This window comes from Oryctolagus cuniculus, chromosome 5 (genome assembly GCF_051225735.1).
Source record: "Oryctolagus cuniculus isolate XC-2025 breed Fujian yellow rabbit chromosome 5, ASM5122573v1, whole genome shotgun sequence".
Classification (NCBI taxonomy): Eukaryota; Metazoa; Chordata; class Mammalia; order Lagomorpha; family Leporidae; genus Oryctolagus; species Oryctolagus cuniculus.
The window spans coordinates 21,833,478-21,860,152 of NC_142871.1; the positions used below are offsets into that span (position 1 = coordinate 21,833,478).

The 26,675-nt window shown below is 39.1% G+C and overlaps 1 protein-coding gene across 2 annotated transcripts in view; it reads right to left on the bottom strand.

The window, feature by feature from the left end:
* The window catches only part of GRM1 (glutamate metabotropic receptor 1), a 438,538-nt gene that overhangs the window by 46,649 nt on the left and 365,214 nt on the right, over positions 1 to 26,675 (bottom strand). For both annotated transcript variants that reach the window (XM_002714863.6, XM_051855288.3), the window contains exons 4-6: positions 25,352 to 25,598; positions 18,575 to 18,743; positions 6,368 to 6,494 (exon numbers count right to left, since the gene is read on the bottom strand). In XM_002714863.6, coding sequence (XP_002714909.2) covers positions 6,368 to 6,494; positions 18,575 to 18,743; positions 25,352 to 25,598 — 543 coding nt within the window. The remainder of the gene's footprint in view (positions 1 to 6,367; positions 6,495 to 18,574; positions 18,744 to 25,351; positions 25,599 to 26,675) is intronic.

The window sequence follows — 26,675 nt, forward strand, 5'->3', positions numbered from 1 at the left end:
GAGATTTAAATGCTGAATTAAAATGCTCATTTTTCTGAGAAGAAAATACAAGAAACTTATTAACTTATTGAGAAACTTACTAAACTTATTTATAAACTTATTAACCAAAAGCACTTCCTTTAAAAGTGTACTAAATTTTCCACATAGACAAAAAGTAACATATCGTAATGAAAATTTTAAAGTCATTTATAAACATGTTTTTATTCATTAACATTAGAATCTCTGGAGACCATAAAAATTAGCTATCTTTTGAAGTGATTTTAAGTAAATTTTAACATACTTTACCTTCAGTATTATAAATATTCTCAAAAAAAAAGAGAACGGTTTCTTATTTTAATTAAAATTTAGTCAAAAATAATCACCCATGAAATAAAACACCTACTCAAAGGCAACACATTTACTCTGATGGGTGTTTTTCTGATGATTTTTGGTATTCTATGCATGTAGGTTTTTTATTTTCACAACTACTGCTACCATAGCAACACCAACAGCACATTGCCCTGTACTGTGCCCTTGTGGGCTTGACCTGGCATCAAGTGGCAAATGGGAACTTGTTTTCCATTTACATATGAGACTAAAAGGAATGCAGAAAAAAAAAAACTGGTGTCTTAAAACTTAGGTATAAATTAGTATGATATATACGTATATACAAACACACTGAAAGATCTTAAAGATAATATTTGAAATACAGTCTGTATGATCCAAAAGCAGCTGCTTGTTTATTGTTACCAGAAGGGAGCATGGTCTCAGCTATGCCCTAGCTCAATCTATTTGAATGTTAAAATGATTTCTATGTATGATAGATCAAAATGTATTAAATAAAGCTTGGAAGATTATTATATTAATATTCTCCTATTGTTGGATTTTTTCAAAAGATTTACTTTATTTATTTGTAAGACAGAGTTACAGAGAGAGATAGGGTCAAGAGAGAAAGGTCTTCCATCCACCAGTTCACTCTCCAGATGGCCGAAATGGCTGGAGCTGCGCTGATCCGAAGCCAGGAGCCAGGAACTTCTTCTGGGTCTCCCTCATGGGTGCAGGGGCCCAAAGACTTGGGCCATTTTCCACTGCCTTCCCAGGTCACAGCAGAGATCAGGATCAGAAGAGGAGCAGCTGGGACTAGAACTGGCGCCTATATGGGATGCTTGCGCTTCAGGCCATGGCTTTAACCTGCTCTGCCACAGTGCCAGCCCCATTGTTGGGTTATTTTTATATTTTTTATGCTAATTTAAATGCCCTGATCAGTAGTGGTTGATCATTTGGTGGAGGGTAAACAATACAGAAGATTTCCAGGGAACAAAATGCACAACTCTGAGTCCCATTAGTACAACATGTTAGTGCTTTGACAAAAATTGTTTTGTATTTTAATGTTTTAAAATTGAGTAGAAATTCATTTTCATGTATGAGATAAGCCCTAATTAAAATCTAAACAGAGCACTGGGAAAAGTTTGGGAAAGCTCCAAGGAAGGTAGGCAAGGGAAAATTCTTCTTAGCACAAAACCAGGACTTTGAACTTGTAAGATCAACATTAGTAAGGGGGACACTTCTGTCTTAACATAAAAAGGCCCAACAGGAAGCACACACTATGAACAAGATAAAGATTTGAAGAGAGACAGTTATGATTGAGAAAATAAGACAGAATCCAAAAGGAGTTTTGAAAAAAGTTTTTGTGTTAGTCCATTGCAGGCAACCATGGGATAAATTGCACAATGAGAGAACATCAAATATAGGGATTCTCATTTTAGATTTTCTGTGATCCAACTGCATTGACTCAGATGATCTTTACCGAGTCTCTTCTTTCTGCTTCACTTAAAATATTAAACATTTACGGTGCCAGCGCCGTGGCATAATAGGTTAATCCTCCGCCTGCAGTGCTGGCATCCCACGTGGGCACTGGTTCTAGTCTCAGCTGCTCCTCTTCCAATCCAGCTCTCTGCTAAGGCCTGGGAAAGCAGTAGAAGATGGCACAAGTCCTTGGGCCACTGCACCCACATGGGAGACCCGGAAGGGGCTCCTGGTTCCTGGCTTCGGATAGGCGCAACTCCCGCCGTTGTGGCCATTTGGAGACTGAGCCAGTGGAGTGAGGACCATTCTCTCTGTTTCCCTCTCACTTTCTGTAACTCTACCTCTCAAATGAATAAATAAAATCTTTAAAAATATTTATTAGACAATTTTTATGTTCAAGGTGTCATACTGAGTGTCAGAGTAGCATGTCTCAATGGGTGGAGCAGAGACTAATCTCATTAGAATTTATTAAGTTTCACTCCAGAAATAGAAATTTCGAATATCTGGGGGAGGGGGAGGGATAATTTCTTGGCAATTTTTAGGCACATTTAAGTGAAAGTGGGTTTTTTTTTGAGAATAAAAAATTAATGAGCTATAGTTTGTATCTTCAAAAATAGTCTGAACTAAAAACCATTTTCCTTAAGGTCCTTTGTACTAGGAAATTTTTAAAAATCATTTGATACTCATTTCTTTCTTTAAGTTTTATTATTTATTTGAAAGATGGAGTGACATAGACCATCCATCTGCTGGTTCACACCCAAATGCCCACAATAGCTGGAGTTTGGCCTTATGAAAGCCAGAAGCCAAGATCTATTATCAGTTTATTTAATGATCATAAAGTTAACCTTACACTAAGAGTTCAACAAACTCGTTCTTCAAACTTGTTCTTCAATGGAAGAGAGAAGGGCTGTATCATTAATGTTTTATAACTTTCAGTATGTAGATCTTTCACTCCCTTGCTTAAATTTGCTCCTAAGTATTCTTTTGTTTTTTATATCATTGCAAGTGGATTTATTTTATTTTCTTGATTTGTTTTGCAGGCTGCTGTTGTTAATATAGGATGCCAGATAGAAATGTGACTAAATAATTGGAAAGTGTTACTGATTGTGTGTCTTGTGACTTAACCGTGGATTTGTTTATTAGTTCTAACAGTTTTTATTAGGTCATGAGAACAAGTATTGTTGAGGATGTGAAGACAAGGGAAACCCTAATAGATTATTGGCAGGAATGTAAATTATTCCAACTATTTGGAAAGACAGTATGGAATTTTCTCAAAAATCTAACAATAGAATTAACCTTATGACCCAAGATTTCATTCTTATACTTGGTATATATACCAAAGGATTGAAATTAGGATGCATAAGTGATGTAAGCATTCCCATGTTCCTTGAAGCATAATTCATAATAGCCAAAATTTGGGAACAACCTAGGTGTCCGTAGATAGATGAAAGAATTTAAAAATGTGAGACATACACATATCTATGTATGAGATGGATCTATAGATGGATGGATATTAGATGACAGACAGATAGCTAGATAGCTAGATAGATTTTTGAAATAGTATTCAGCCTTAGTTTAAAAAAAATAGGAAATACCTGACTGTTAATGAACAACTTAATACATTATCCCTCTTAGTAGTTTTTTTTATCTGTTCTACTTAATATGACTGGTTTAGTTCTGTAATTGATGCACAGTTATTCTTAAGTGTTGAAATTAACTGAAATGTGATCCCTGTTGAACATGGGAGTGGGAATGGGAGAGGGAAGAGATGTATAATTTGGGAGATGCTCAGGCTGACTTGCCCCAAGTGGTGGAGTTGGAAGCATACCAGGGGATTCCAATTCAATCCCATCGAGGTGGCATGTACCAATGCCATCTCACTGTTCCAGGTGATCAATTTCAGTTCACAGTTGGTCATGGTGGAGGGACTAGGAGTCAAAGGGAGCACATAGACAAGTCTAGTACCTGCTAACGCTAACCGATGGAGTAAATAAAGGGGAGAGTGATCCAACATGGGAAGTGAGATACTCAGCAGACTCATAGAATGGCAAATGTCCTAAATAGCACTCTGGCCTCAGAATCAGCCCTAAAGGCATTCGGAGCTGGCTGAAAAGCCCATGAGAGTATTTCAGGCATGGAAAGCCAAGACACTCTGGCAAAAGATCTCTGCGAGTGAGATCCCAGTGGAAAGAACAGGTCCTCAAAGAAGGAGGTACCTTTCTCTGAAGGGAGGAGAGAACCTCCACTTTGACTATGACCTTATCTAAATATGATCAGAGTCGGAGAACTCAGAGGGCTTCCATAGCCTTGGAAACTCATGACTGGAGCATAGGGAGATTACTGATGCCATAGACAGGAGTGTCAATTGGTAAAGTCAACAACAGGAGTCACTGTGCACTTACTCCTCATGTAGGATCTCTATCCTTAATGTGCTGTACATTGAGATTTAATGCTATAACGAGTACTCAAACAATATATTTCACTTTGTGTTTCTATGGGGGTGCAAACTGTTGAAATCCTTACTTAATGCATACTAAACTGATCCTCTGTAAAAAAAAAAAAAAAAAAAAAAGAAATTATCAATTCCCAACTTGACTCTCACTGGGATTAAACATGACAATAGGTCTGCTCTGATTTCATCATCATTTAAAAAAAAATCATCTATTATTTTTCACTTTATGTTTCTGTGTGGGAGCAAACTGTTGAAATCCATACTTAATGTATACGAAGCTGATCTTCTGTATATTAAGATAATCGAAAATGAATCTTGATGTGAATGGAAGGGGAGAGGGAATGGGAAAGGGGAGGGTTGTGGGTGGGAAGGACGGTATGGGGGGGAAGCCATTGTAATCCATAAGTCGTAATTTGGAAATTTATATTCATTAAATAAAAGTTAAAAAAAATAAAAAAAAATTTAAAAATAAAAAAAAAATAGGAAATACCGTCATTTGCAACAACGTATAAACCTAGAAAACATTATGGTAAGTGAAGAGATCCAGCCATGGAGAAGCCAATAACACCTGATGTCACTTATGTGGAATCCAGAAATGCTGAACTCATAGAAGTGCAGGGTAGAATAGTGAGTACCAGGTGTCTGAAGGGGAGTGTGGATGAGGAAAGGAAGATGTTGGTCCAATGAATTATGAAATTATAACTTATTAGGAGGGATTCTGTTGCACAGCAAGGTGCCTATAGCTATAATAATGCATATTTCAAAATGTTTAAAGGAAGATTTTAAATGTCCTAATCCCAAAGAAATAATAAATATTTGAAGTGACAGATATGGTGATTGCTTTTCAATCATCATTCCAAATGTATACCTCAATTGAAACATCGCATTTTATTCTTTTAACTAAAACAAAACTAAATTTATGAAACAAAGAAACAAACAAACCTTGATCTCAAGCACTCTGATATGGGAGGCAGGCACCCCAAGAAGTGATGGCTAAGTCTGTTGTGCCACAATTTCCACTCTTGTATGATAGTCATTATTTTTTCATAACAAGTTAACACTTTACAAGGCACTAACTGCAACTTAATAAGTATAATTTTAACTATGCTATCTGGTTCTACTTAGCCATTTTTGACACGCTCTGGATAAATCACATGATCAGTCAGTTTCATATTCTTATTTTGAATCAAGTGAAAAAGTAAACAATCAACAGATGCATCACTTTCTCTGTGATTTTAAGGAGCACCCAAGGAACTATGATTAGCAGTTAGTGAACTATTGGGATCCATTGCTAACTACTTCTCTGATCTTGGGCATATAACTTTACATATGTAGGCCTCTGCTTCATTTTTCTAAGAGGGACCAAATTATTTAGATGACAAAGTCCCTATCTTTCCATGTCGTTATGAATAATTTGACAAATGAGATCAGATAAGTGCTCTGAAGTGATGGTGGCAACCTCCTCCTATGTGTTTGGATCTTGGCTTTAAGCATGGGAAAACCGCAGATGAACGATACCTTTTTTCAGAAGTTGTTCTGAATGTACTTGTTCCTTGGTTTTCCCCAAAGGTATAAACTTGCATGTTTCCTATGTTCTACTTTCTGTCTGGAATTCCACTCATCCCTTTGTCTGTCTAATAAACTTTACAGTACTTTATGTATACTTCTTTTATGTTAATAACTATATTATATTATACACTTCCACATGTCTCCACCCTATCTTAACCAAAGTAAAAACTTGTTCACTGTTTCAATTATCTTTGTTCCTTGAAGGCACACAATAATGCCCAGCACATAGTATATGTCCCAGAAATGATTGCAGATATAAATTCAGATATATAGGCATGCTTGCAAGTACAATTTAAAAAGGAAAAGCAGAAAACAAATCTAAAACAGAGTATCCTACCATAAACATATCAGTTCTCTTTTTTCAGATTTGAATAAACTTTCATTTCAATAAAAATCATGGAACACTTATACAGTTTGTGCATACTCATTGATATGAGCTTTAAAAGGTATTTAACATAACATTGATGAGAACTAACATTGACATAATTTTAACAAGACATGAGCTAATCTGGAAAACAGGCCATAGGCAGAGACACGGTTCACATGTGAGACAGCTCCTACCTGTTAGATCTGCATTGGGCCACCAGCCCAAGTCACAAGCTTTACAGGTGAACTCATCTTGCACAAATTCATTCTCTTTGCAGGCTGTGCAAATCCAGCAGCAGCTCACTTCTCCTTTACGTATGACCTGGAGCATAGGGAAATTCCACATGTTTTAAAGATGGTTTCCTCATGGACTCTTCTTTTCCTGAGGACTTATTTATACACGTACCATGATTTTCTTCATACTATGATTTTTTTTTAAAAGTACCCTTGGAAAGGACTTTTATGGTGAGAAACCATGAGAATGTAGATTGAATTGCACATGTGAAAGTCAATTTATTCCATGCTGAGTTTGGAGACTTTTCAATTCATAGGCTGAGTTGATTATATTATTTTTAGAACTAAAAATGAAAGCCTAATTTTATTATTGCTTATATTAATATTTATTAATTTCTCTGCTAATTGTAAAGTTATACATTTTTCTACCCTGAAACTTCAGAGGTTCTTATGGAAAAAAAAACCTTACTAATATATACAAATTATAATTATAAAAAATATAAATACTTACAAAAAACTTCACTCAGAAACAACTATAAATACATAAAGACAGAATGATGACCCAGAAAATATAACTCTGCATTGGTTCTGTTTGTTTGGCTCTATTGAATTCAAAAGATCACATCTACTGTTATAAGAAGAGTTGCTTGGCTAAGATCTCTGAAGAGGTGCTTATTATCTGAAAAGCTTAAACTTTTCCTATTTTCAGTTTGATAACTAAAGTTTCTTAGAGATAGCACATAATTTAGTCCCACTTTCATCTCTAGTCTAACAATTTATTTTACTCATGCCTAGTGCATTTATATTTATTATAATAATCAGAACACTTGGATATAAATCATCTCTATTTTTTCTGTTTTTCTCATGAATTTTTTCTGCTTTATTTTTAGCATTCCATTTATTCCCAATAGTGGGCACACTAACTAAATTTTTATTTTGCTTTAGTAATTCCTCTAAGATTGACAATGTACATAATTAACTTATAATCTACATTCAAGTGCATCACAAGACTATACTTCTGTTTCCTCTCCCATTTTTTGGATTGTTGTTTTAGTGCATTTTACTTATATGTACTCCATAGCATTACACACACAATAAATTATCAATTTTGCTTTAAAAATTATCAATGAAATCAATTTTTAAAATAGAAAAACTATTGGCCGGCACCACGGCTCACTAGGCTAATCCTCCGCCTGTGGCGCCAGCATCCCGGGGTTCTAGTCCTGGTTGGGGCGCCGGATTCTGTCCCAGTTGCTCCTCTTCCAGTCCAGCTCTCTGCTGTGGCCAGGGAGTGCAGTGGAGATGGCCCAAGTGCTTGGGTCCTGCACCCGCATAGGAGACCAGGAGGAAACACCCGGCTCCTGGCTTCGGATTGGTGCAGTGCGCCGGCCTTATGAGTCTCTTGGGGGGTGAACCAATGGCAAAGGAAGACCTTTCTCTCTGTTTCTCTCTCTCACTGTCTAACTCTGCCTGTCACAAAAAAAAAAAAAAAAAAACTATTACTATAATTTATATATTTACTATTTCTGATGCTTTTAATACCTTTCTATAGACACAGATTTCTGTCTTATGTGATTTAGTATCTCTCTAAAGAACTTTCTTGACATTTTTATCAGTGCTGGCCAAACAATGCTATTAATCTCACTTATTGCAATATTCTCAAGTATTTTTATCCCTACTTCAGTTTTGCTATTTTTTAATTTTCATTTTTCTTCCCATATTTGTTTTTAAAAGTCCTTTAGCATATATTCATTATAGATGTTTTAATGTTTTTGACTGCTAATTCCATCATCAATATAATTTCTAGAACTGTCCTCTGATTTGCCTTCACTCCTCGTAATGTGTTGCATTTTCCTATTTTCTCATACACCTAAAAATTTTTGGACAGATGTTGGACATTAAAGTGTGAAGTCTTGGATTTGTTTTCTTCTTTCCTTAAGGAGTGTTGGCCTTTGTTCTGGCAGGCAATGTAAGTTATTCGTAGTTTAGTTTGTTCCTCTTGGTCTTTGTTTAAAGTTTCTAAGAGCAAATCTAGGATAGCCATCTCCAGGAACACCTAGCCTTGTGATTTAAGTGTGACCCTTCTACTGTATCTCCTCTGTGGTTGGTGGAAGCTGAGAGAGTTCCTGGCTCCAGGTAGGCTCTGGGAATCTAGCTCGCTAGCACCAGTTCCTTACCGGTACCCTGAGAATCCCATCCTACTCCATATAGACTGGTCTTCAGTCAAATACTCAAGGAAATGGCCCTACTAATTCATAGGGTTCCTTTTTTTTTTTTTTTCTAAATCATTCCCTCCCTTTTCATACTCTTCACTATGAATTTCAACTGCTTTCCCAAATTTTGTTTCTGTCTCCCTAAGTGCTCAAGATGACCAAATGCTATTTGTGTTCTTAGCAACAATCAGGAAAATGCCTCCAGGCAGAAAGACTGAGTGATTCCAGGGTTTCCCTTCACATTTCTGGGACCAAGCTCACACACTTTATTTTACTGTCCTCAACACAGTTACTTCATGTATTATATCAAGTTTTCTCATTGTTTACAGAAGAAGGCTAATTATAGACCCTGTTACCCCCTCATGTCAGGAGCAAATGTCTCTCACAATCATATTAAAAATGATCAAAAATCCGATATGTAGAGTCAGAAATAATACTGTAAATATTGTCACACTTTAAAATAATGGCAACTTTAACCTACATGAAAACAAAAATATTTTCTTATGGGCCAATTAGCTTAAAATTTATACCACTATTTAGAGTTACATTTTAAAAATTAAATCTTTGTTCTTTTACTTCAAAATAACTTTTGAAAGTATAATCATATTTAATATTTTTTATAACATGATTTATTTATTTGAAAGGAATAGTGATAGTGACAGAGGGAGAGAAAGACAGAGAGAAAAAAGTGACAGAGATCTTCCATCCACTGCTTCACTAGCCAAATGCCCACAACAGCCTGGGCTGTCAGGCAAAAGCCAGGAGCCAGAAATTCCATCCAGGTCTCTCATGTGAGTATCGTTAACCCTAACTCTTGAGCCATCATCAGCTGTCTCCCACACGTATTAGCGGGAAATTAAATCTGAACACAGGGAGGTTGGGACTCAAGTCAGGCACCATGATATGGAAAGCGGATGTCCTAAGCAGTGTCCTAAGTTATTCTATCACAAGACCTGGCCCAAGTTAAATACTTTTTGAAAATTAAAAATAAAAAACCACATAACTGTCCTCAGAATAGATATGGGAAATTTACCTTATAAATGATATCTTTTTCTAAACAATGTAAGAAAAAAATGAATAAATGATTGCCATTTTCTTATTTTAGTTATGATAAGCTGTACAATAAGAGCAATCACAATATATTCTAAATCACTTCAATAAGTTTCATCTCTTTCTTCCAATGTAAAATTAGTATTTGCTAAACAAAATCAAAATATGATTACGTGAAACAAATTTACCAACCCATTTTCCTTGTCCTTTTAGTGTTTACTATTAAATCCTTCAACTGTAGGCAGTCAGATCAAGGCATAGGATCTCATCAGGTGGTGGATTTTATCAGGAAATGGTGTCATATCCTATCTTTAGTTATTCTATATTTTGACAGACATGTTGCAATGCTAGAAACATTGCAAAATAAATTTGATGAGAATATTTTCCAAGTTTATGTAGTTGGTTCCAAAAAATTTGAGTTTCATTTTCAACCATTATATTGATCTTGTCTTTTTCTCTGAGGACATTAGAGAGTGATACTAGCAGATGTATTATAACTTGGAATAGGAACATTATAATGTGCCCATGTTCTCTTGTTACTGCAAGGCTTGAGCTTAAAGTACATCTGTTTCCTGTGGTTATCTCTGTATGAAACAGTGAGAAAACTTGTTAGCAAATAGTACAAACACACACGCACACACACGCACACACACACACTCACACATCTCAGCTTTTGGTATCTGTGGGTTCTGTATTATGGATTCAAGCAATTGTAGCTCAAAAATATTCAGAACAATTGTATCTGTATTGAACTTGTACACACTTTTTTTCCTTGTCATTATTCCCTAATCAATACAGTACAACAACTATTTACGTAACAGTTACATTGAATTAGGTATAACAGGTAATCTAGAGATGAGCTAAAGGAAGATGTATGTGGGTTACATTTAAATACATACTCTTTTATACAAAAGACTTGATTATCTGTGTATTTTGGTATCTATGAGGACTCATCAAACTGACAGATATCCTGCAGATACTGAGGGATAACTCTATGCACAAATACAGAGATATATTTTCATATATCCTACTTTATACATTCTGGAGTATCAAAGTTATCCTCATCACATTCACATTCATTTTATTACAATTAGAAAAGGTAGGATGATACTAATCAAGAGTGGGTATCAATCTTCCAGAAAGAAAGCATCCTTTTCAAATAATGCTAGAATTGAGTGCAAATAAGTAACTGAAAATATGTAGAGTTATTTGAAGAGTAGGCAAATGTACAGAGGAAGAGGAAAAAATGTTAAAGCAAAAGATCTAGAGAGAGAATTATTTAACAACCCACCTACTAAGAGTGATCATAAGTTGCGTAAGATGTCAAAAGTGTTGGAATCTGAGATCCTAACCCCAGTCTCTACAGTCTTGAAGATACATGAGCAAAAACAACTTGGCTACTTTTAAATCATTGATTTATGTTGAAGGGCAATGGGATCAATATAAAATTTCCATTAGTTATTGTATTTTAAAGAAGGATATTATCAGAAATTCTAAGTTTTCTCTAGACAAAATCCTCTAGAAGGATTATCTGATAATTTTCATGGCACAAATCTAGGGACACTTAAAGCACCAATAGGAGTCAAACATGAATGAGCTCCTAATGGACTCTTATCAATTTCCTTCTTACATTTTGAAGATATCTTTCATCATAGAGAAGAGATTATATTCCCTCTACATTTATACCTTTATACAACATGCATGTCTTCGGTCTCATTTCTCACTCTTAGAAAAATCTAACTCAAAGGGCTCAAGTACAGCAAGGGAATCTCCAGCAGTTTAAATTAAGTAGTCTTTTGAGGGTCACATCTAATAACTTTTGAAACTAAAATTGCATTTACCTAGTAGAAAACACTAATAAGATGAAATAATTAATATGTCACGCATAGAAGTATTTAACTCAAGTTTAATGTCAACAGTTTATAAAATATGCATAACTGAGTTTTAGGGTGTCATTTTACTATACAACAACAGGGTTGTGTAAATGAAGAAATACTTATGATTCATGACACATTCACCTAATTTCTTCTATATTCGCCTATACTAGCTCTCTTGATTTGCTGGTTTAGGAGAGAAGGAGGAAGAAACCATATTCACTCTCCAACCCCAAACTCTTTAACCCCAAGCCCTCATCTAGGAGAAAAGAAACCAAAGGTGAACTTAAATGAAGAAAACAGAAAAGAAAGAAAGGAGAGGAGAGAGTGTAAAAGAAAGAATAGGAGGCCAGTGGGAGCAACTTGTAGTCTTTTCCTCCACTTGTGGGCTGCTTCCCTGGTCTTTGTTAATCTCTCCCAACCTCCTTTCCAAATATCATCTCCTAATTGTGGATTCTGCTCCCTTAGCATTTTAAAAGTGGATAACAGTTTATGTTTTTATTGTGAACTTTTGATAAAATAAGGCTTTGAAGTTGAAATTTGCATTTGTAGTAAATATGCCAGTTCATGTAATGAAAGATAGTTGAACAACATGTGGCCGTGGGATGATAAAGGATTTGGGTTGGCTCCAATCCCAGCTTTGGCAGGTTCCAGCTGAGAATGCTCAGGGACAAGTGACTCAACCCCTCTAGGTTTCAGATCCCTCATCTATATACAGGGGAGATAAAACCTGCTTAAAAAGCATTGTTTCAAATAATCACTGCTATGATGGATGCACAGTATCTACTGTACTTACACAAAGACATGCTTAATAAGTGTTAATTTCTAATCCTTATTCCCTTTTCTCCTTTCCACTTTCCTTCCTTCACCTTCAAACCCTATGTTCCACTTTCCCTGTCCTACACCATGACATAGAAAACAGCAGCAGGCTCTATGTGAGAGACTGACTCATCTGCCCAGCCCTTGCTATTTTCTTGTACAATGGTGTCCACATTTCATGCACTGCCTCAGATTCTGGTCCTCACCTGTCTCTTGAGACCTTGGCTACAGCTCTTGGAGAATTCTGGCTGCTGCTGCAATGACAATGTCAGTTTCTGTCATTGTTTCTTCATCTTTTGGCATCTCCAGTTATCTTTTACTCCCTGGGTTCCAGAAATGCCTCAATTGGACCCACCATGGCAGGAGCCCAGAACAAACCTAGCCCCTTGCTCCTCCCAGTGGTTCCAAATCTGAAGGGACATATGACAGGATGTGGATTTTGGCTTCCTCTATAGCTTCTTAGAGCAATCAAAAGATGTAACCTCTATGGGATTAAACTTTGACCAGAGGAAGAAGAAAATAGGAGGGTGCATGTGTGCTCCTTCTTCTCCCTTTATCCTCTAGTCATCTGAATAGCCTGCCTAGAGATGTCTGTGCGTCTGTGTGGCTGAGAGGTAGCCATGCTGGTGAAGCAATGACCTGCCCAAGAATGCAACACTTTGTTTGGGTTTGTTTTGATTTTCCTCATCCTTCCATATCTCTCATCCCTGTGTCCCTCACACCTGTTTCTCTGAGACTGACTCTTCCAATAACCCATTAGTATTTCAGTCTTGCATACTTTTTAGGGTTGAGAGAAGCCTAAGCTGAGAAACCTGTGTATCAAATGTTCCATCAGTCCAACTCTCTTTCAGATAGATTTGGCACCATAGAATGAACTAATAGAAACTGAAGACAAAGAAAAAAGATATTCTTCCCTCCCCACTTCGGAGAGTATTTCAGGTCAGAGCTCTGAGATTTCCCTGTATCCTCCTAGCTCTGGAGTGGGAATGAATTTTTGCTGTTTTATGTCTTTGAATTGCTTAATAACTACTTTTACTTTTATAGCCAGTTTCTTATATTAAATTTCCTCTATTGAATTCACTGGAATGGGCTCTTTTTTCCAGACTGGATTATCTAATAAAAAGTAAGGGGCTGGCACAGTGATTAAGATGCCAGTTAAGATGCCTGTGCTTCAAAGTAGAGTACCTGAATTTTATTCCTAGCCCTGGCTCCAGACTCCAGCTTCCTGCTAATGGCAGATCATGAGAGATGATAGGGAAGGTTCAAGTAATTGAGTTCCTGCCATTCACCTAGAAGACTTGATTGCATTCCCAGCTCCTGGCTATGGCCTTGGCCCAGACCTGGTCATTGCAGGGATTTATGGAGTGAACTAATGGGTGGGAGTCTCTCTCTCTCTCTCTCTCTCTCTCTCTCTCTCATCCTCAAATAAATAAAGTATTATTTTATTTACCTGTGTTTTTATTAAAATTGAAATCATTCTGTGTTCATAAGATGCCATATTGGTAATATATATGTCTACCATTTTTTTTTGACAGGCAGAGTTAGACAGTGAGCGAGAGAGACAGAGAGAAAGGTCTTCCTTTTCTGTTAGTTCACCCCCTAAATGGTCGCTACGGCCAGTGTGCCGTGGCCAGCGTGCTGCACCAATCCGAAGCCAGGAGCCAGGTGCTTTCTCCTGGTCTCCCATGCGGGTGCAGGGCACAAGCACTTGGGCCATCCTCCACTGCCTTCCCAGCAGGAGCAACCAGGACAGAATCTAGCACCCCAACAGGGACGCCAATTGCGGGGTGCTGGTGCAGCAGGCGGAGGATCAGCCAAGCAAGCTGCAGCGCCGGCCTATATAACACTTTTTTCAAGATTTTATTTATTTATTTGAGAGGTAGAGTTACAAACAGTGAGAGGGAGAGACACAGAGATAGGTCTTTCATCTGCTGTTTCACTCCCCAAGTGGCCTCAATGGCTAGAGCTGGGCCAGTATGAAGCCAGGAGCCAGGAGCTCCTTCCAGGTCTCCCAGGAGGGTGCAGGGGCCCAAGGATTTGGGCCATCTTCTACTGATTTCCCGGGCAATAGCAGAGAGCTGGATCAGAAGTGCAGTAGCCAGGACTCAAACCAACACCCATATGGGAAGCTGGCACTGAAGGCAGTGGTTTTACCTGCTATACCACAGTGCCAGCCTGTGTGTTACATTCTTTACAGACATTTTCTCATTTAATCCTCTGAACAATCCCTTTGAAGTAAGTACTGTTATTGTTCTATTTTTTGTACCTGAAATACAAAAAAGTTCAACAATTTGCCTGAGAACTCATAGCCTGGGGGAAAAATGATGACTCAATAGGCATCTACACTGAATTGAACGTTGGTGCTCTGCCCCCAAATTCATATGTTGAAGTCCTATCCTAATGTGATGTTACTTGGGGGAGTAGTCTTTGGGAGGTGATTAAACCATGAAGGGAGAGCTCATGAATGAGATCAGTGCCCTCATACAAATATAAGAAAGAGGTTCACTCTCTAGGCTGTCTGTCATTTGAGGATACAATGGAAAGATGGCTGCCTCGAAACCAGATGATGGCCCTCACCAGGACCCTGAAATGCTGATACCCTTATCTCCGCAATGGCCAGAGTTGAGCAGATTTGAAGCCAGGATCCAGGATCTTCTTCTGGATCTCCCTTGCACATGCAGGGGCTCAAGGACTTGGGCCATCTTCTGCTGCTTTCCCAGGCCATAGCAGAGAGCTGGATTGGAAGTTGAGCAGTCAGGACATGAATTGGTGCCCATATGGGATACTGGTGCTGCAGCTGGAGGATTAACCTACTGTGCCACAGCACAGGCCCCTATAGATCTAAATGTTAATAGCATGAGGTGATTGGACTTTTAAGCAATTCAAAACAAATTATTATAAGAAAGTTCTATGGATTATCAGTAAAGGTATCAAATTATTATTTTAGCTTTTTATGTATCATTTGATCTTTTCCTAAAACATATTCCCAGATAAAACAAGCACATGTCCTCTAGTTGCCTTGGAATCAGTCTATATTCCATTTACTCAGTGGCTACTGAGATCTGCTTCTATGCCTCCTGGGCCTGGTCGGTGGCAAATTAGTGGTGTTCAAATATTAAGTGCCATTATTTGACAAAAGCAATTCAGATTTCATTTGTTTACATACCTCCCATGGTGCTTATGGGAAGCAAGCAAATACCTCCCCTCCCACCTGCACTCCAGGTGCTACTGAGAACAGGCATGTTTTCCTCCAGCAGACCACACAATTTTTCTAAATTTATCCTCTCAAGAGGTTTTCATGTATAGCAAGCACCCTGCAATGGCTCAGCAATGATTTTGGGATTTCCTCCGATTACACCATGTTGTCTTGGGGCTTAACACAAACTTGATGCCAGCAACGCTTCAGTATCTAGGTGAAGAGATGCATGCAGTTTTACCTCTGGTGGTGGGGGGAAAAAGCAGCTCCTGGGAAAGATGCAATGGGAATGCAAATGGTGTGTAAGCACCCATTCATGGTTTGCCAGCACTCAGGGTGACAGGAGGGCATTCTGAAAGGGAGCTGGAGTACAATGAATGCCTGGAACAATTTGTTTTTCCTATCTGCTAATTTTTTCCTTCCTTCTCTTAGAAACCAAACTTTGAAGTTCCATAAACTGTTTCATAGTAGTTATCCATAGCATACCCAATGTGATGCCCACATTGGAAAGGAGACTTGAGTCCATCTTGTGACATTCTTTGCATTGCTATGATGAACCCAGGTTGTCTGCATTCTCTCCACCATGTGAATTTAGTCTTCAGATGATGCTACCAGAGCCATTTGTATGACATCTCATAATGAGAGTCAAGGAGAAGTTTGGCACCTCTGGATTTCAAAGGGCATACTCTAACCTACCACCCAGCTGTCTTTTCGTAAAGAACTTCACTGGAGAAGAATCAGAAATGGAGAAGCAACACTGTTAGGCTGCTGAGGCACATTAGTTTGGCTGGAGCCAATCTTACTCCACTGAAATACTTCTGCACTCACTGAATACTAGCATCTCCATGTTTCCTGAATGTTCCACACCAACTGAGCCATGTAGGACCCCTGGGCCAGATCCTCCTGTGATCTAAATCAAGGATTAATCATGGTCATGGCAGGAGGCCTCTGGCACCCTGTGAGGACTAACATTGTTCCATTTTGATTAACTGGCTTTCACAGTTATTACATTTTTTTTAATATAACTTCTGTAGAGAGGGAACAAGATATACGCAACTTAGATGACTCATCTCAGAAGTTTATTACTTCCTCAGAGTGCCTGGAGTCACTAAGAGTTTGAATCCACCAGGGTTGCCAATGCTGCAAGTTTCAAATCCTCTACCTTCTTTAATCAGTTGAGATAAGGATTTTCCAGTTTCCACACCAAACTTATGCAGTGCATGACCAGATACTGGCTCTGAGGATCGTTATGCTTACTTCTCAGGGCATCTCCTTTGCCTGAATGGTTCTGCAGCTCCAGTGTAGACAACAGCAGAGCAGTGTGGCAACATCGTGAGAGGCCAGAGCCTCACACATGATCTGCTCCAGCTCCAGCTGTGCAGTGTGACATTTATGTGACAGCTTGTCTGCTTGCCAAGATGAATCACAGAAAATTAGAGATGGGAAAGACCTATTAGGTCATCTAATCCATACCCCTGCCAGTTCACAACTCCTCCCCTATGCTCTATTTCCTAAAGTATCACCAGTTTTTAAATAGTGTAGGACACAGAGAGTTCTTCCAGGCCTTCTTCACCCAGAATTCTACAGCACACTCAGTCAAGTGCTTGGTATTTCATGTTTCTTTACCCTAATTTTTCATGTAAAATATTGTCCTGGTTACTTGCTCAAATCCTACCACCACCTCCCCACAAAAGAACCCTGAAAATAATCAGAAAGTAGGAACTCTCTCTTAGCTGGGGAAAAAAAAAAAAAAAAAAACACCAGTTGCAGAAAAATCAAAAGACCTAGTACAGAAAAAAAAAAAGAAAAGGGAAATGAAAAGGAGAGCAACTGTTACCTCATTTCAACTTCTGTTATTTTAAATACATGCTAATTTAGCATTGTTGGGCTTTTGCTTTCTTTAACAATAGCTAGAGCTATGACTAAGCAGTATTGTTGGTTTTAATTTCCACATTTACTTTATTTCAACACTTATATTTTAACAAATTTAGTTTACAAAAATCATATAGCCTCAGGGTGTACAATATGGTTAGTTCATATATGCATGCATTAAGTATTAAGCATATAATTTAATCACTATAATCAAATTAATTGATGCATCCAACACCACCCACAATGTTTGTTAGATCCAAGAACTTTCTGTGGGGAGCAACTCGGACTAGACTAAGTTACTGGAATTAAGACTTATTCTATGCATCTGCTCTCCCACAATATGGCACTGGGAGAGGAGGAAACAGCTTCTACACAGCTGCCTCTCGCCAACTTGAGTGATGACCTCCAGGAGCTGATCTTGCTCCTGATTGGAGGAGAGCAGCGTACTCGGCGTGTGGGTAGCAGAGTTGGGATTGGTGGAAGAGGACTATAAAGGAGGAGAGAGACAACATGCACCAGGAACACCTGAGGAACATCTGAGCAGCCCCCTAGAGAGCCAGCCAGCGGTGTGCCGCTCCCCCGTGGAAGTGGGGAAAGTGGCAGGGGGAACCGCCCTTCCACGGAGGTGGAAGGGTCGGTAGCCAACCCGGGAAGAACCAGCAGCAAACCCAGGAAGGGCCGAGCAGACAAAAGAATAGCGCAGGGCCCTGTGTCGTTCCTCCGCGAAGAGGGGGAGCGACATAATGGTGCCGTGACTCAGATAGGAAACCTAGGCAGGGTTTAGTGTTGTTCCTCCACGAAGAGGGGGAGCGACACTTTCTTTAATAATATCTGAAATGATGACTAAGCAGCATTAGTGGTTTGGGTTTATTTACTTGTGTTCCGATTTTTTATTTGATTATCATCCCCTTGCTGCCTATATTATGTTTAAGAATCCTAATCCATCACTAAGATTCAAATTAAAACTGTTCTGAATATGCTGAGTTTAACTATTCTGTTTCTTATGCTTTGTTTATCTTTACAATTTTAGCTAAACAGAGCAAAAACAGTAAGCCTGGAACACCCTATCTAGACAGTCTTGTATAACAAGAATGTCCTTGTTTTCCTTTACTAATGCACAGACACAAACACATGTGTAGCTTACCTTAATCTGACCCTTTAAACAAGGCTCACTGCACACAGACCGTACAACTCCACTCTTATTCATCTGGATTTTGTAGTCATCAATGTTCAGGACACCTTCATGCCAGGTTCCAACATGCACATAGTCATAGCGATTGGCTTCTGTATACTGAAGATTCATAATATCATACCTACAAAGAAGACAGAAAACTTCCCATAGGATATGGACATTATATAAAGACAAAGAAATTTGATAAATAGATTGTTAGTAGAAATTAAATAGATGCTGGTATCCTCAGATATACAAATTCCAGTCTCAATAAGTATTTTAGTTTATCGCTAATATTTCCTTTGGTTTTCCAGAAGGTGCATTCATTTCCCTTTCTCTGTGTGTCATTCATATTTACTAAAGAAAATGTTACTCTTGTAACTTTCTCTGTGGCCATCCTCCAAAAAATAATTCTATGTGTGTTGAGTTGATCATCTTCAAATCATTATTCACTATAGCAATCATTCAAAAAGTAACAATTCATGAGAACATTAATTTCTTTGATTATTTTTGTTTCAAATTTCTTTTCTGTGTTTTTGCTACAGTGGATTAAAAAAGGACAGTTTTCCAAGTCTGGCAACTTTTTTTGATGCTAATAGAGCAAGAAATATGAACAAAGCATCTTTAATTAGTAAGGATGTTGGTAATTTAACATCTTATTCATTGACATTTTTTTTTTTTTGACAGGCAGAGTGGACAGTGAGAGAGAGAGAGACAGAGAGAAAGGTCTTCCTTTTGCCGTTGGTTCACCCTCCAATGGCCGCCGCGGCCGGCGCGCTGCGGCCGGCGCACCGCGCTGATCCGATGGCAGGAGCCAGGAGCCAGGTGCTTTTCCTGGTCTCCCATGGGGTGCAGGGCCCAAGCACCTGGGCCATCCTCCACTTCACTCCCTGGCCACAGCAGAGGGTTGGCCTGGAAGAGGGGCAACCGGGACAGAATCCGGCGCCCCGACCGGGATTAGAACCCGGTGTGCCGGCGCCGCTAGGCGGAGGATTAGCCTAGTGAGCCGCGGCGCCGGCCTTTATTCATTGACATTTAACATCAAGGCGTTTTCCCTGATTTGGACAAACATTTTTTTTTTTTTTTTTGACAGGCAGAGTGGACAGTGAGAGAGAGAGACAGAGAGAAGGGTTTTCCTTTGCCATTGGTTCACCCTCCAATGGCCGCCGTGGCTGGCGCACCGCACTGATCCGATGGCAGGAACCAGGTACTTATCCTGGTCTCCCATGGGGTGCAGGGCCCAAGTACTTGGGCCATCCTCCACTTCACTCCCTGGCCACAGCAGAGAGCTGGCCTGGAAGAGGGGCAACCAGGACAGAATCTGGCACCCCGACTGGGACTAGAACCCGGGGTGCTGGCCCCGCAAGGCGGAGGATTAGCCTAGTGAGCCGCGGCGCCATGGACAAACATTTTTAAAAGGAAATAATAATTGTCTATTATTTCAGTGATTTTAAATGTCAGAATGCTGCACAAGGGTTGATTCTATAACTAGAACATTTTACTACAGTAATGCTGTCACTGTACATATACACATATTATTTCATAAACATATATACATATAACTTCATTAGTGTGCAAACATTTTTGAAATCCATGCATATGTGGGGTCTTCAAAAGTTCATGAAAGGGCATATTATGAAAAAAATACTATGTAAAATATTTTTGCACCAAAATAAACATACATTTTACTTCTATTCTCATACATTTTTAAATATGTATTTTGAAAGATAAAGTTACAGAGAAAGAGAGACCGAGAGAGATATCTTCCATCTACTAGTTCAGTCCCCAAATGGGCGCAAAGGTCAAGGCTGGGCAGATCTGAAGTCAGAGCCAGGAGATTTTTCTGTGTCTCCCATGTGGGTGCAGAGGCACTTGGGTAGTCCTCCACTGTTTCCCCAGGAGCATTAACAGGGATCTGGATCAGAAGTGGAGCAGCTGAGACTCAAACCAGCTGCCTGCACTGTAGACTGCAGCTTTACTTGCTACGCCACAGTACAAGCTGCTTCATGGATTTTTTAAAACATGTACATATATGTGAATGTGTGTGTGTATATATTTTTATATATACATACATATAAACATCATATGGTACCTCACACACATGCACACACACACATACACACACTGGAAAATCTTTGCTGCATCCACAATGTACTCCTCATCTTTGCAGGGCAGGCATTCTCCATTCTAATGGACAGGACACATGACTCGACATCAGAATGTTTGATTTGGAGTCTTTGCTAGCATTTAATGATAGATTATGCTACTTGGAATTATCACTAAACTATTTAGGCCTTATGGAGTTCTCATGGGTAATATAAGGCTTGTAAGGTGACAGGTTAAGATGGCATTTGGGACACTTGTGGCCCACCTACGATTGCCTAATCTAGATTTCTGGCTGTTTCCAATTCCAGCACCCTGCTAATGTGTACCCTGGGAGGTGGCACATAATGGTTCAAGTACTTGGGTCCCTGCCACCCATGTGGGAGACCAAGATTGAGTTACTTGCTCTTGGCTTTTGCAGTCTCAGTCCCGGCTCTTGTTGATATTTTGTAGTTATTTGGAGAGTGAACTAGAAGTTGGAAGAGATATATCTCTCCCTCTCCCGCATTCTCAGTCTTTCAAGTAAATAATCAATTAATTAATTTTTAAAAATAAACCATATAAGAAACTATTTTGCAATTGATACAAATGCACTTGTTTTCTGGTCTAAATGTTTGTGTATCTACCAAATCCCATTAATGAAAATCCTTACCCCCAAAGTGATGGCAATAGAAGGTGAGGTCTTGGGAGGTGATTAAGTCTTCAGGACATAGCCCTCAGGAATGGGATTAGTGCCCTTGAAAGAATGCCTAACAGAGCTCTCCCGTCCAGTTAACCACATAAAGACAGACAGTGCCACACACGAACCACAAACTAGGCCCTCACTAGATTCCAAATCTGCTAACTTGCTCTTAATAATAAATTTTGGGGGTTTATAAGCCACATAATCTATGGTACTTTGTTATAGCCACCCAAAATGACTAACAAAATATGAGGGACTATCACAATGATATTCAGTATTAATATGAATGTCCTTAACTATTCTGTTTATTTCTCTTATTATAAAAAGAGTGGACAACATTTTTGTGGTGGCACAGCCATTTGTCTCTCAGTTACTGGAGACTCTGATAGTCTTGCATTTTATTTGCATGTTACTATTTACTTTAAGTGAACTATAACTCATGTGCTGGTTTCCTAAAACTCTATGCCTGGTGCCCCCTGCCTGGCTCTGCAAAGTGAGCTTCTTTTCTGCAGTACCAGTGCAGAGTTCTCATCCTCATGGACTACAGTAGGAGTCATGGCCTCTTGTTCTTTGCACATAAATGAAGAAACTACATGACAATTAATCAAAATACACACATTCCTCTTCCTGAGCCCCCCTTCCCCACTCATGATCCCCATTCCCCTGTGCAATCCATGCTGGAATTCTCCTCTCTAAACTGGTTCAGACCCACAGTTCTCACCCTGCACTCCAGGAAACTACTCCCAGTCAGTGCAAGTCGGCTTCTGAAATCTAGCAGCCTACTTGTTTCGACCAATAATATAAGCTTGTTGGCTTTTCTGCCTGTTTGTTGTGTGAAAATTATCCTGTCGGCCACAGGACAGCTGGTGGCTTCTCCACATCCAGACTCTTGCAATTTCTACAAATATCTGTACCCTAAAGGGAAGATGACTTTGGGAGAGTCAAAGAAGTTTCACTGTTCCTGGTGAACAAAACTTACTAACATGGTGCACCTGGAGCATAGAATTCATGTCTTTGCTTTCCTGACTTTGAGCTAACAGAGTCACTATCCTTCTTGTTACTGAGATATTGCAGAATATTCTTCAGAAGAGCTCTGTTAGTAATATCCAAGTGGATAGTAATCGTGGACCAATGACTGACACTCATCCTGAGATCAATGACTCTGATATACTACACCAATATATTTCCATTTTAAAATCATCATGGCTGTAGAATTTGTGAATGTTAATGATGAGTAGCTTTCCTATTTGTTTCCATTAATTTTTGTGTTTTACTTGATATTACAATATCACCACTCTTTTCATACTTCCAATGAAAGCTTTGCTGCAACGCTAGATTTAGAATAACTTTTTCTTATAAATCATTTTCCTAAGAGTTTTATTTCAACCTCATTATTTGGTCTTTCTTAGAGGAAATCAGTTCACACTTCATTAGCATTTAGAGACTAAAAAATTCACAATATTTTTGTATGAAAGCACATTTTTAAAAAGCACCAAAAACTGGAGAAAAAATAAATGCTTAAAGATACCAAGGGAAAAATATTGACTTACTGAAAAGAGGCTGCCTTGTACTATGTGCATTAATGAATGTTGGTCTTTTCTCTTGACCCCAGAGTCTCTTTCTGACATGTCAGCTTTATTTCAAATATCCTCATCTTCACAGCATCCTCGCAATGCATTCAGTTTATGTTGTGTGATGATTAACTAAAATAATCACAAGAGGGACCAAAGGCTTGCATGATGATGTGACAGGAGATGTAAGTAGAGGGATGTGATTGAAACAGGAATTGGACACAGATTATGATGCCTGATTTCAAGCAGGAGGAAATGATCCTTGAAAAGAGACTCAAGGGAAAGCTCATAATTTGCATATGTAATTAAAGATGAAAGAGAAACAAGCTAAATTTGTGCACTTACATTTTTGCATAACTTGACAAGAGAGTGAGGAGGAGGAAAGTTGTATTTATGGAGTGTCAAAAATGCATCTAGCCATGAGCTAAGCATGTTTTGCATGTTTGCTTTGGGAATCATGAAGGAAGGTTTACATTGCAAATCCAACCCCTTTCTAGCCCTAGTTTCAAGTAGAACTGAGGATTACAACTATGGGTTCAAAGGGGTGGGTGACTCAGTCACAGACTCACTTGTTCCTTCTGTACCATTTCTTAAGGTGTTCAGTGCCCTGAAGCATTGCACTTGACAGGTGCTGGATTATCCATCCATCCCACTCACATTCCAATCAAAACATGCTCCCACCTAAGTGGTAACTTGGAAAGACTCTGATAAATTCATCATTTTAATTACTGATAATGAATTATGTCACATCCATTTTAAAGCCATTGGATGTTTCAGGGAGAAGCCACTGAGTTCCCACAAGGGACTCTCTAAAGGTACATTATGTATAAATCAAAAGATGAGATCTGCTGAGAATTTTTTAGGATCAGCCTCTTACAGTGCTTCTGAAATGGCATTTAAAATGTTGCCAAGGGCCAGTGTTGTGGTATAGGGGGTTACTCCGCTGTCTCTGATGATGGCATCTCATAGGGGCAGCAGTTCAAGTCCTAGATACTCCACTTCCAACCTGACTCCCTGATAATATGCCTGGGAATGCAATAGAAGATGGCCCAAGTACTTGGGCTCCTGCACCCACATGTGGGACCCAGATGAAGCTCCTGGTTCCTTGCTTTGGCTTGACCCAGCCCTGGTTCTTGTGGTCATCTGGGGAGTGAACCATTGGATGGACGATATTCTCTCCCTCTCTCTCTCTCTCTCTCTTTCTCCATCTGTAGCTCTGCCTTTCAAATAAATAAATTTTCAATGAAGAAGAAGGTTGTAGGCAATGTTGCTAATTCTAGGAATAGCTAAAAGGCAGCGTAATGTGGTGAAGATCCCAAGCCTTAGAGTCAGACTTCGCTGTTCATCCACTTGCTCTCTGTTGTGATTTCGAGTTTCTTAGTTTCTCTGATGCTGTTTTATTAGCTGTAGCAGAAGGATAATGATACACCTCAAGTAGTAAGGATTAAATTATTCTGTCTTCTTCTACTGTAACATAACGTATACTTTCTTAAAAAAGCTATAACCCAGCAAAATCACAGGCTAAAAGATAACATGGCTGACAAGATTGTGGGCACATTGATCAGCAGCCAAACAGGAAATTTTCCTTTCTGCTACAGGTTTTTCTCATTCCCGTCCTGCCACTCTGATTATCCCTTTCCTGGGAAAATGTGTATGCATGAACACAACTATTCTTGATACTGACATCATTCTCTGAGTATCAATTATGTATGAGCTAACTGTTGGTATTGAAACAAGTATTGCAGAATAAACAATCTTTATGTAAAATGACTTAAAGGGAATATTTAGGTTATGTTTTTCTTTGCTTCTTGGTTAATTCTATGAAGCCATACAGATTTAATCTCAGAAATAAAATCCTCCTCTTTTTCCCAAAAGTTATGTTAACAGAAATATGACTTAGCCAGAGAAAATGGGGCACAAGGGTAGGGCTTGGCTTTCTTCACATACTAAGTTCTTTAATCAGATACAATATTCAAAATGGTTCATGACTAAAATAGTACTGTGACCAATCAATCAGATCATTCAATACATCTGCAAACCAGGTTTTTTTGTTTTGTTTTGTTTTGTTTGTTTGTTTGTTTGTTTTCGTTTCCTGGGATTGCAGCAAGGTTCCAGGCACTCTGATTAAGAGCTGAGTAATATCTGGGGAAGGGGATGGTAGCACAGGCAGAAGTGAGGGTTCCAGGTGTCTACTAAGAAGCATTTCAATCTTTTAAAAAGCAGAGGTATTTGGTAAATTTCATGTATTGTCAGCCCTTATTTTGAGCTGTCTAGTTTTAACTGATTCTCACAACACCCAGAAACCATAGAACTAAATGGAGCCATAGTTGCCTTCTGCCTGGCTCAGGAGGCTCACAAGGGTATTCATACCCAATACTGACAAGACTGCTTTACCTGCCAGGAGCATCACCTTTCTCGTCAAACCACACCTCCTCTCCAGACACGCCAATGAAAGAGGACTTGATGAGGAAGTCCAGGAGTTTGCTGCCGTCAATGGGCTTCATGGCATCACAGAGGCCCACATGGCCAGGGCAGAGGGCATGGTGCATGTTCTGCAGACCATGGGCCATGGCATAGATGGCATTGATGACAAACCCCATCTTACTGTCTTGGACATAGTTTTCTTCTAAGCTTTCATTGCCTGTAAAAATAAAAACAGATCACTACCAAGGTCACAAGAATGAAGATGAGACCTGCATGTTTAATTCTCAAATATTTTTCAGGGCTCTCAGAGGGAATGGAACATCAGAGACATCGGCAAAGAACAAGCCTGCCTGTGCAAGCTTTGTACTTGTGACTAGCTGTGGTGAATTCTATTTGAAAACAGTTCATTCGATTTCATATTCTTTATTCAATCATGGTTTTATGAGGTATGAAACAAACTCTATAGAGGTGAAAATGAAGAACTTTAAAGTACTGTAAGGAAATTCTTAAGGAGCCATGGAAATAAACTCTTATTCCCTCTTGATTCTCAGGGACTTACATTAAAAAAGAGACTTTTTATTTCATGGTATTAGAAAAGCATATTTTGTATCTTCCAAGATAATCCACAATTCATGGTAATTCAACTTCTGAACTATCTAACACCTGATATTTGTGTTTGATGATTCCTTTTTTTTTATCTGTGGGGCCACAGAAACCCACTTAGAAGAAGGACTATGTAGTCTAGATTTATTTATGTCTAAAATTGAAAGTGCAGAATTACTTAAATCAGACTTCATAATTATTAGAAATCAGGGTAAAATGTTACTCAATGGAAGAGTCATACCACACATTAATTTTAGCTTTTAGTTTTTTTTTATTATTATTTGACAGGTGGAGTTACAGACAGTGAGAGAGAGACAGAGAGAAAGGTCTTCCATCCGTCGGTTCACCCCCGAAATGGCCACTAGGGCCAGCGCTGCGCCGATCCGAAGCCAGGAGCCAGGTGCTTCTTCCTGGTCTCCCATGTGGGTGCAGGTGCCCAAGCACTTGGGTCATCCTCCACTGCCCTCCCGGGCCACAGCAGAGAGCTGGACTGGAAGAGGAGCAACGGGGACTAGAACCCGGCGCCCATATGGGATGCCAGCACCACAAGGCGGAGGATTAACCAAGTGAGCCACGGTGCCAGCCCCAGCTTTTAATTTTTAACCCATGAATTTCAAAACCCTGCAATCCTTTCTACCTATGCCACAGGTGCATATACATTTCCTAATTGCCAAGCAGTTGCACAAGAACA